General features: G+C 42.3%; 1 protein-coding gene across 1 annotated transcript; it reads right to left on the bottom strand.

Annotated features, from left to right (window-relative positions):
• Positions 1–309: 309 nt before the first annotated feature.
• On the bottom strand, positions 310–9,340 carry LOC147120107 (secreted phosphoprotein 24-like). Its single transcript, XM_085983816.1, has 8 exons — positions 9,194–9,340; positions 8,948–9,051; positions 3,969–4,097; positions 2,275–2,406; positions 2,115–2,159; positions 1,443–1,487; positions 693–761; positions 310–559 (listed from the first exon to the last, which is right to left on the bottom strand). Exons 1-8 carry the CDS (start codon positions 9,243–9,245, stop codon positions 527–529), a joined length of 609 nt encoding a protein of 202 aa, XP_085839942.1. The 5' UTR covers positions 9,246–9,340; the 3' UTR covers positions 310–526.
• Between the last annotated feature and the right edge of the window lie 3,089 nt (positions 9,341–12,429).

The raw sequence follows: 12,429 nt of genomic DNA, 5'->3' as shown, positions 1-12,429 counted from the left end.
GTTCACTTTCACACAAGGTGCACCATCCCATTCTCACAAAATATTTCACCAAGTTGATGGTGGATTTGAGTATCAGACAACCCAAAGACTCCAACCTCCACCTGTGTGAAGTATGCAGTTTCGATACAGTCCAACTTGCCCACCTTCAGACACCAGATTTCAACCAGCAAAGCCCCAGTTCACCAGCAGCTACCAGTAGACTGAGGAAACTTGTCACAAGTGTATGACAGGCTGGTTTGAGCGCCATGTCTGTCTGAACTCCCATCTGATCAGTGAAGTGAGAAACAACATTTGAAGGACATCAGGAAATATTCTCTTTATATTTTTAATTCGATCCACAGAATACAAGACAACAATACACACCATAGGATAGAACATTTACAAACTATAGAATATCCCAGTTACAGTCAGGAACCCCAGGTCCCCTCTTATATATGAACAAGTAAAGTACAATTGATCACATCTTCTTGAATGAGGTCTTCTTGTGTTCACACCAAGCTCAGCCTTTCAGAAGTTTCATTCATGGTTAGTGTCGGGATCTTGAATCATCATTGTGTTCCTGTAGTGAACGGAATCAACAGAATTATCATTTTCAAATGGACTGAGTTCAATCTGAGTTCAGTGTTTTATTGTTGTTGATAATCATGATCAAGAAGGCAATTATCTGACACAATGTCCCAGTTTATACTTACGTTTGAAGACTCGAGTGATGATTCATCTGACTTGCTCTCGAGTGATAATTCTTTTGACTTGCTTTTCACCTATATTAATATATTAACATTTACATCTTTAACAAAGAATGAGACACTTTGTAAACAATCACAACTTTTAGAATCATCTGCAAATTAAAGGTTAACTGTTACTAGATTATAAAAGAGGAAATGCCAACTTTAAATTGCAGAGTTGAGATTCAATGCCTCAGTGTTGGAGTGGAGAAATCCTCACCAAACATCTCATGCTCTGCAGTGCAGCAATAATCAATACAGCCCTGGTACAGTGGAGCTGTGGGGTCAATGGTTAAACTAATGACGGTGAGATTATCCATCAATTGGTCTCTATTGTGTTGACTCTGCCACAAAAACCAGTAATTATTGTCTATTAGATGAAGAGACTATAAATGAGGCCTTGCTCATGAAACCATCAGTTGTATTTGTCCTGATACTATGGTTGTTGTTAGGGGGAAATGTTCTCTCTGATTCTAGAACATTCTAAAATTCAGTGAAGAAAAAATTCATCCTCTTGGGGTCAATTCTACAATCCTCTGGCTCTGGTTGGAGAACACCCAATAGCAATTGAGCATCAGGATCCGCTCTCCCACTGTCTCTGGGAGGACAATTAATTAAATACAAGCCTCAGACTCGATTCTGACACAGCTGAATTCAGGCTTCAACAGCTTATTGTAGTTGATAATCATCTGAGTAAAAGTCCCAGATTATACTTACATTTGAAGACTCCTCGAGTGATGTTTCTTTCGACTTGCTTTTCACCTGAATTAAAATATTAATATTTGTATGTTTAGTACAGGGGATCAATGATACAATTCCAAATAAAAGATTTAAGTATTAAATTATAACTGAGGAATTGTTAGCTTTGGACATCTCAGAGTTGCGATTCAATGGTTGAGTGTTGGAGTGGAGAAATCCTCACCAAACATCTCATGTTCTGCAGTGCAGCGATAATCAACACAGCCCTGGTACAGTGGGGCTGTGGGGTCAATGGTTAAACTAATGATTGGTGACATTCCCCATCAATTGGGATTTATGATATTGAACCTGCAGTTCCGCTCCCGGAAGGACCAGCCATTAGTGTCTATTATTGGTGAGAATGTAAGAGACACTGCTCTCGTGATTCCATTACTTGCTACTGTCCTCTCCTGTAGATATTCAGCTCACTTTATCTTCAGTGGAGAACAAACTCATCCTCTGTATTTGGGGTCCATTCAACAATCCTTTGGAATTGAGGATCAGAATCCTCTCCCCCAGTGCCTCGAACTAAAATAAATTGCCGTCTCACACTCCGTTCTGACACAGTTGAATCCAGGATTTTATATAGTTTATTGTTGATAATCGAAATCAACAAGAAAATCGCCTGACAAATTCCCAGTTTACACTCACATTTGACGACTCCTCGAGTGATGTCTCCTTTGATTTGGTTCTGACCTGTATAAAAATATTAATATTTATATGATTATCACAGGAGACCAATGAGATATTTTGTAAATAATCTCAAGTGTCTGAAAGCCCATTGGCATGATTTGTATAATTGTGAGGTTACCTCAATACTGTCTTCACTTGACTCTGATGAATCACTGTTGCTGTCAACCGTCTTCAAACCTCGACACTCCACAACAATGTCAACAACCTCATCAGCAAAATATTCAACACGGCTTTTGCAAAACCCGTTTTCCTGTCAAAATTTAACAGAATTTATTAAAATTATTGATTGACAACAAATTCAGCACTGACACAGGGAGTTTTTGTGATATAACTCACATGGCTCTTTTTATGATATAATAACTCAGTACACACGGCCCTTTTTATGATATAACTCAGTACCCAACAAGAGAGAGTAGAGCCAACTCCCCTTGACATTCAACAGGATTACCATAGCCGAGTCCTCCACCATCAACATCCTGGGGTTCACCATTGACCGGAAACTTAACTGGACCAGCCAAATAAATACTGTGGCTACAAGAGCATGTCAGAGGCCGGGTACTCAGCAGTAAGTGCCTCACCTTCTGAATTCCCAAAGCTTTTTCACCATTTACAAGGCAGAAGTCAGGAGTGTGCTCTCCACTTGCCTGGACGAGTGCAGCTCCAACAATACTCAAAAAGCTCGACACCATCCAAGACGAAGCAGCCCGCTTGCTTGGCACCAATCCACCATCTTAAACATTCACTTCTCCACCACCAGCGCACCATGGCTGCAGTGTGTACTGTTTACAAGATGCACTGCAGCAACTCGCTAAGACTTCTTCGGCAACCTCTACCACCTAGATGGACAAAGGCAGCAGGCGCATGGGAACACCACCATCTGCAAGAAGCCCTCCAAGACACACACCATTCTGACTTGGAAATATTTAGCTGTTCCTTCATCGCCGCTGGATCAAAATCCTGGAACTCCCTCCCTAACTGCATTGTGGAAGTACCGTCACTTCATGGACTGCAACGGTTCAAGAAGGCGGCTCACCACCATCTTCTCAAGGTCAATAGGGATGGGTAATAAATGCTGGTGTTGCCAGCAGCGTCCTCATCTCATGAATGAATTTTATAAAAATCAGCGGCCCTTTCTATGATATAACTCAGTACTCATGGCCCTTTCTATGATATAACTCAGCACTCACGGCCCATTCTACGATATAACTCAGTACTCATGGCCCTTTCTATGATATAACTCAGTACTCTCGGCCCTTACTATGATATAACTTAGTACTCACAGCCCTTTCTATGATATAATTTAGTACTCACGGCCCTTTCTATGATATAACTCAGTACTCACGGCTCTTCCTATGATATAACTCAGGACTCACGGCTCTTCCTATGATATAACTCAGTACTCACGGCCCTTTCTATGATATAACTCAGCACTCATGGCTCTTCCTATGATATAACTCAGTACTCACGGCCCTTTCTGTGATATAACTCAGGATGAACGGCCCTTTCTATGATATAACTCGGCACTCACGGCCCTTTCTATGATATAACTCAGGATGAACGGCCCTTTCTATGATATAACTCAGTACTCACGGCCCTTTCTATGATATAACTCAGCACTCATGGCTCTTCCTATGATATAACTCAGTACTCACGGCCCTTTCTGTGATATAACTCAGGATGAACGGCCCTTTCTATGATATAACTCAGCACTCACGGCCCTTTCTATGATATAACTCAGTACTCATGGCCCTTTCTATGATATAACTCAGTACACATGGGGGTTTCGATGCTACAATATAACTCAGGACTCACAGCGGCCTTTTTGGGGCGGAAGTGACAGCTGGGATCATCAAATTCCAGTCCAGAATTCTTGGAGCAGACGGTTTCTTTCACCGAGAATGTTAAATCCACGTTGTACGACAATTTGCCTGTGCGATAAATCTAATGAAAGGGAAACAGGTCATTAGTGTGTTACCGTATCTAGTGTTCTTCCTCTGGTCAGTTAAAGCTCAGAACAACACAGCTCTTTATTTTCAACAGATGCCTCCACTCGGACAGTCAGAATCATCAACCAACAGGGACAGAAGATTTAATTTCTCCAAACACAAAATGGCCCCTTTAACCATCACCATGGAGATGCTCAATGTACCGGAATCTTTAATAGTGGAAGGAAATTAACACACGAGCGACAGACCATTGGGATTTAGAAATACTTCAGAGGAAAATAATTCCCAAATCCCAGTCTTGCGAGAATTTAAAATCTCACTTCGAAACATTGCTCCAACCTGAATCTCAAAAATCAAAGACTGATTTAGTATTTGAATTCCTGAACTGAGATTTACCCATCATTGTTTGAATAATACAATGGGCCAGAATTTGCATTTGGTATGACAGCATACTCGCAGAGTACACCGTTATACCGCCTTGGAAATTGACCGCAATTTCGGTATTTCCGCATGTGCTTGCGCCTGTCTTACATCCCGAACTTGCAATCTGTCAATGTACGCCTTGACAGATGATCCGCACCGACAGGGTGAAGGGATAATTACAAGTCCTAGCACTTTTCGGGCTACCCCAGATCAGGCGTATTCCCCAGACAGTCACCTTCAACTAAAGTTAGAGATAGCCGAATTGAATTAGATGCTTAAATTACTCTAAAGGTTCAGGCTATCTCTCCCTAAAGGAAAGGAATGACTGAAGATGATACCATCCTCCGGATAGCACTTTTAATAAGTTTAACTAGACTGTAACCTTCCGGATATTATGAGGGTCCGGAATACCCCCCAGAATTCTGCAACTTCTTACAAAAGAGTGTACAGAAATTGGGTTTGCGAGTTTCTACAGAAATACTCTGTGAGACAATTCTAAAAATATATAGTTTTATTTAAGAGCCGACATTCAGTTAACAGCTGTTGATTCAATTGCAACATTAACAGTTCAAAAACAATTAGCTTACATTTCTTATTTCTCAGAGATCCTTATTTTTAAACCTTTACTTTGTTACATTTCTACATTTCTTACTTATATCTAAATCCAGAACATCCACCACAATCAAATACCTTGATTACCCGAGACTCAAAGTTAAAAACTTACAGAGCATGCCTGTGAAGTTGAGAAATGCTTGCTCGTTCAGTGACTCCTGACTTTTCATCTGAAAAGCTCTATCTTTTATACTCTTTTTTTAGTGGTTTATTCTTTAAAGTTTCCTGCTGATGTAAGCTCATTGTCTTATTCATTCTTTGTGTTGACTTCTTTCTATTCTTACTGCCATTTCAGCAGCTGCATGCATAATTATGTCTCTACCTTTAGGTGTTCCAAAAACCTATCAGTAAACACTATGACAGTAGTATTTATTTGATGTCATTCTTATCGAAGATCTGTCGTTCAATTCATAATATTGGCTTAACTGGTTTTAGCAGACGTTGTGACTCTGTGGTGTTCCAAGTTCAACATAAAAACAATGTAATTGCTTGGTGCATCTACTGAAGTTATATCTTCAAAGTGTTCTGCAGGTATCATATTTACTATATGTAAATTCAAGCCATTTTAACCAAGGTGTTTCATGCATTTCTAGCTATCTCAATTGGTTGCATATTTAATCATGTTTCCTGTCTTATTGATGTTACTTTTACAAAGGCACGTGGTTTTTTAATATTCTGTTCCTGTTCGAAGTGTCAGTTTCTAACACTTTACTTGGGTCATTCATTGTGTTGGTTCCAAACCGCAGACCTTTCGGAAGCAAGTCTTTGCCTTTACAATAGGGCCATTGTATTAGCATTAACAATCAATTCCCATTTCAAAGCTTGTGGTGTTTACAACTTTGTTATGTAGGATTCTCAAAATTCCCACATTTCCCAAGTTATTCAACAAGGGACCCTGAAGGACAAGTTATTAAATAAGGGAACCCTGAAGGACAATGGCTTTTGGACTTTATGGCAAAGACTGCAAGGTTAAAGCAGGGCCCTGCGCAGCATGTCAAGTTCAAAACTCAAACTTGACATGCCCAGGCCTGTGGGAGACAGCTTTAATTTGTGATTTCAAACCAGACAGCTGAAGGAGACAGAACACGCATTCTTCCCTTTAAAACAAATCAACTCAGGAAACAATTTAATCTTGCACAAACTTAAAACCCATCAAGACTATGCATATATATAATCGCCTACAGTTCAAACTAGCTACCAAGCCAGGAAGACACCGATTTACATTATGCATAAACAAACACCAAGACATTAAAAACCATTTAACAAAGGGACAACTGCCCAAAAACCAGTTAAGGTGAACGACTATAATCACCTTAACGAGCCCGCCAAAAATCAGACGAAGAACTAACCCTGATTTGGCACGCAGATAACAAATCAAAAACAGTATAATTGTAGGCCCACCGGTAACCAACAGCAAGCAAGCGGGCAGGGACACTTGAAACTCAAAGAAGCAGGGACAAGCTAGGCTCGCTGGCAACACTCGCAGAAACCTTCAGGCCACAGGGGCATCCAACTGGAAGGCTCATGGAACATCGCGGCAAGGAGGCACGGTGGGACAGGCTCGACCAAAGACGACTAGGCCGCAACCGCAGCCTTACACGAAGTCCGACCACGAGCACCGCGGTAACAAAGGGCCGGGTAAACCATACCTTCAGATCATTACCACTACACAGGTAATGATCTATGCCACCGCAACCGAGCCGACACCGAAGACCGCCAGCCGAACCCCAACCACAACAAAACTCGACGACCAGACCACCACCAGAGGAACAAAACCCGAAGTTTTCCACTCTACAAGCTAAAGTACCCAACAAAGACTTTATTCCCTATTTCTAACCAAGCAAAGAAGGTACTTACCCAGACAAATCCACAACCGCGCCCTTGCCGCATCTGCGGACTCCACCCAACTGAAGAATCTTTGCAGATTCTAAGACTGGGACCACGTGGCGACGGCAGGCCCCAAAGGACACAAAGAGCGAACCCCAAAATGCAACCGGCTTAATTGACAGGATTCGAACTGTCAAGAAACCCCTATTGGTGAGCATAATCCCTGGCTCATGTAGTGCAATTTAGTTAGGTAGCGGGGGTGGGACCAGGGTAGGGGGATTATTAATGTGATTTTCCCTCATTGTGCCGTGTGTTCCCCATGCTTAATTAAGTGTACTTTTGTATGCCTGTAACTACTCCTGTAATTTAAGTGTGTAATTTTAAGTGTGTCTAAATAAAATACAGTTTTCTTGCACCAAACCAGTTCTCTACTCCAATTCTGTTTCGCCGCCTGTACCTAAGTTCAGTGTCTAGAACCCAGGGGTGTGGGAGCGATTCGAACCACTCAAAAACAGTCAGGGGCAAAGCTGACTGCACACACCAACCCCAACAGTTATCAAACCATCCCATCTCAGAAGCCTGTTTTCTGTTTGCGGCCTGTGTCTCCAAGGCTTTAGATTTTTAAACCCAGTATATCATGTATAAATAAATATCAGAATTCTGTTCATATTATGGTGTATCTCTTGAAATATGGCTTATTCCGTCACAGGGGAAATAATCATTGCGGGCGCAGAGTTGGTCTAATTGCCCCCAACTACCCAGCAATTACGAACAAAAATGTTACGCTTAGCGAAAGCAGATGCAGGAGCCTGTTACACTGTGAAAGGAACCACCTTTTCCTTCTTTTGCAGGTTAAGCCGCACTAATGGTGAACATAAATAAGAGTTTGCATCCAGCCAGGGTGGTTCAGCAAGAGCTAAAATGCTTTAAGGAGTGTATTTTTTTCAGTTATCAAAAGTTTTAGACAGGCAGTATAATTTGTTACCTTGAATAATTCCAGTACAATTTACTGTAATACAACTTAATTAATGAAAAGAAAACGTCTACATCTGCTGCAGTGTGTACCATCTGCAAGATGCACTGCAGCAACTCACCAAGGCTTCTTCGGCAACACCTCCCAAACCCACGACCTCTACCACCGAGAAGGAAATGGGCAGCAGGTGCAGGGGAACACCACCACCTCCAAGTTCCCCTCCATTATATGTAAAAGCCCCCTCCTTTCCCCTCTGTCGCTGTAGTACAAAAAACAGCAGCCTGATGCCTGGCAGAGGTAGGGGCTTCGGCTCCCTTGCGTAAGAAACCGTATTCTACCTGTTTAAGCCCCGAGATGAGTTCCAAAGTCAGTCGGTCGACCTGAGTTCAGGCCTGGGATGTCCCAATTTGGCAGGAGAGGTAAGTCCCAGCCTGGGTAAATCATTAACCAAAAAAAGACTTGGTCGCTGGAAGGTCATACCGTGTGATTTCTGACAAGAGAATCAAGTCTAGCTTCACGGTCACAACCAGCAACAACCTGAGTAGACACTCTTGTCTCTAAATGTAACCGCAGTGAATGAAGGACAAGACTTTTTTGAACAGGATTTTACCCCTAAGCTGTAACTTTATTCCCCTGTGTACCAGTATCCCATTGAACAATTAACTCTCAAAGCCTGATGCTGACTCCCACATATCTGTCAAGAGGAAAGTCAGTGCTTCCAATGATTGGAGCACCAGGCCCACGTGATCCCATGTACGCTTCCGCACACACTACGCACCTGGGATCCGTGGGCCATTATGCTGCCCTCTAATGCATAGCATCAGAGAGCAAGTTCACGACGGAGGGTGCCCATCAGGTAAGTTCGTATTCCAGGTAATCCCTAGGTACGCCGCCGACTGCAAAAGCTTCCTCAATATTCTGCTCATGATTAATAATCAGTGTCTAACTACACTCAGTAATATTCTTGAGACTTTAGACAGTGAAACACACTTAGACCCGGACACACTTACATCCTTCACTCTTCTCCTGGTTATACCACAGAGATTGGTGGTCTCGGTGATTCTGTTTAGCTTTAGAACTGACTCTCTCAGAGCATCCTTAGGGCTTGGGACTCCTGCAGAGAGAAAAGGAAAGTTGTACAAAACACTCCAGCATGCTTCAGTAAATTCTTTTGAAACATTGGTAAAATCTCGCTGTCTGAAGCTCATTCCCAATAACTGGTTGCTTTATGAGGTGCTGCTCCCTCCAGTACGTACCTGAGCAGTGGAGGATCTGCACTGCAGCAATGGTGAGGAGAAAGGATTTCATTCTGCCTCTTGTTGATCAGCTGGCTGGTTTCTAAGAGTAAAGGAGCTACTTCTCTCTCTTGCTCTGCCTTTCCCTTGCAGTGTTCAGTCTTTATATACTGCACCTCCACCACATTCAAACACTGACACAGATTTGCTCAGTTTGGTGATCCTGGCACGGAAATCTGCTGACAAGTGGGCTGTAATATGGGCAGAGCTTCCTCCAAATATCGTCATCATGTTTAGGTTTGGTGCCAAAAGTGTGAAATCAGATATTATTCCTCAGAACATGAAATAATGAATTGACAGAGGCGAGGAAATGATCATCTGTAATCTGTACAAAGTCAGACTCAGTCCACTGTAGTTTACGTGTCTGAATTTACGGATATCTTGTACCTTAGTAATGGCCTATCTATGGCATACATTATTGGTCCAAATGTTGTTGCAAAAATAATGGCAAGTTCAAGACACGTTATTGATGCACGAATTGGCCAGCAAGTTCAGAGGATTAAGAGATATGCCGTCAGTTGCGAATCTCCAGAACTTGCTGGTTTATTTATGTTTCTCCGCAGTTTGCTTCGCACAAATTGTATCTCGCCCTTAGCCTCCCCGTTATTTTTAAGAACTTGCTGGATTTGCACGTTAATTGCCCATTACACTCCCCGGAGAAAGTTAAGGCTCATAATTAAGAGCGTAACTTTTTTAATGATGCGATAATTGTTAATGCAATGCCAATCAACCTCTCTGGCCCAGAAATGGAGCAATATAAACTGTGGAGTCTCATTCCTTCATGTAGTCAATTGTTGTTAGAGAATTTTATGATTTAAAATGTAAAATTAAAAAAAAATTCCCACTTTTCCCTCTTTTCTTTCTCTCTTAATCCAATCTTTCATTCCCTTTCTTTATTTCTCTTTCTGTTCCTGATTTGACTCTAATTCATCCTATTTCCTTCTCTGTTGTTCCTCTAATTCTTTCTTAATCCTTAAATTGCATTGGTTAATGAGATAGATTTTTGGTTCTGTCGTTCACTACAGTCTACAGTCCCAATTAGGGATAGCATAAGATCCAAGGAGACGACATATAAATTGGCCAGAAAAAGCAATAATCCTGAGGATTGGGAGCAGTTTAGGATTCAACAAAGGAGGACAAAGGGATTAATTAAGAAAGGGAAAATAGAATATAAGAGTAAGCTATCAGGGAACATAAAAACTGACTGTAAAAGCTTTTATAGATATGTCAAGCGTAGGTCCCTTACAGTCAGAATCAGGGGAATTTATAATGGGAAACAAAGAAATGGCAGTCCAACTAAATTCATACTTTGGTTCTGTCTTCACAAAGGAGGACACAAATAACCTCCCAGAGATGCCGGGGAACATAGGGCCTGATAAAAGGGTGGAACTGAAAGAAATCAGTATTTGTAGGGAATGGTGTTAGGAAAATTGATGGGACTAAAGGCCGATAAATCCCCAGGGCCTGATAATCTACATCCCAGGGTACTTAAGGAAGTGGCCCTGGAAATAGTAGATGCATTGCTGGTCATCTTCCAGAACTCGTTAGACTCTGGAACAGTACCCATGGATTGGAGGGTAGCTAATGTTATCCCACTATTCAAAAAAGGTGGTCGAGAAAAAGCGGGGAATTATAGACCGGTAAGCCTGACATTGGTAGTGGGGAAAATGCTAGAATCTATTATAAAAGATGTAATAGCAGAGCACTTGGTAAGCAGTGGCTGGATCGGACAAAGTCAACATGGATTTACAAAAGGTAAATCATGCTTGACTAAACTACTGGAATTTTTTGAGGATGTAACTGGTAAAATAGATAAGGGAGAACCAGTGGATGTGGTGTATTTGGACTTTCAGAAGGCTTTCGATAAGGTCTCACATAAGAGATTAGCGTGCAAAATTAAGGCACATGGGATTGGGGGCAAGGTACTGACTTGGATAGAGAACTGGTTGGCGGACAGAAAGCAAAGAGTTGGAATAAACGGGTCGTTTTCCGAGTGGCAGGCAGTGACTAGTGGGGTACCGCAAGGATCGGTCCTAGGACCCCAGCTGTTCACAATATATAATAATGATCTGGACGAGGGAATTGGATGTAATATCTCCAAATTTGCAGACGACACAAAGCTGGGTGGGAGGGTAAGCTGTGAGGAGGATGTCGTGAAACTCCAATACGATTTGGACACATTGGGTGATTGGGCAGAAACATGGCAAATGCACTATAATGTGGATAAATGTGAGGTTATCCACTTTGGTGGCAAAAACAGGAAGGCAGATTATTATTTGAATGGCAATAGATTGGGAGAAGGGGAAGTGCAAAGAGACCTGGGTGTGCTTGTGCACCAGTCGCTGAAGGTAAGCATGCAGGTGCTGCAGGCGGTTAAGAAGGCAAATGGTATGTTGGCCTTCGTAGCAAGAAGGTTCGAGTACAGGAACAAGAATGTCTTGCTACAGTTGTACAGGGCCTTGGTGAGACCGCACCTTGAGTACTGTGTGCAGTTTTCGTCGCCTTACCTGAGGAAGGGCGTTCTTGCCATGGAAGGAGTGCAGCAAAGATTCACCAGGCTGATACCTGGGATGGCAGGAATGACGTATGAGGAGAGATTGTGTCGATTGGGATTACACTCACTGGAGTTTAGAAGATTGAGAGGGGATCTCATCGAAACTTATAAAATTCTGTCAGGCCTGGACAGACTAGATGCAGGAAGGATGTTTATGATGGCTGGGGAGTCCAGAACCAGGGATCATAGTCTAAGGATAAGGGGTAAGCCATTTTGGACTGAAATGAGGAGGAATTTCTTCACCCAGAGAGTGGTGAACCTGTGGAATTCTCTGCCACAGAGGGCAGTGGAGGCCAGTTCATTAAATATATTCAAAAAAGAGTTGGATATATTTCTTAAGGTTAAAGGGATCAAGGGATATGGGGAGAAGGCAGGGACAGGGTACTGAATTTGGATGATCAGCCATGATCTCATTGAATGGCGGAGCAGGCTCGAAGGGCCGAATGGCCTACTCCTGATCCTATCTTCTATGTTTCTATGTTTCTATGCCCCACTGCCCTCACCGCACTGTTATCAGCTCACACTTCTGGCATGTTACGGCGCAAATTATATTTGAGCTGAAGTGTATAGGATAAAGTCTAACTAATGGTGCACACCGCGAGATGCCCCGTTCCAGCAAGATTTGGTCCAATATGGTGTAGGA

Source organism: Somniosus microcephalus, chromosome 4 (genome assembly GCF_052327205.1).
Source record: "Somniosus microcephalus isolate GS21.2 chromosome 4, FLI_Smic_1.0, whole genome shotgun sequence".
Taxonomy (NCBI): domain Eukaryota; kingdom Metazoa; phylum Chordata; class Chondrichthyes; order Squaliformes; family Somniosidae; genus Somniosus; species Somniosus microcephalus.
This window is presented reverse-complemented; position numbering and strand designations above follow the sequence as displayed.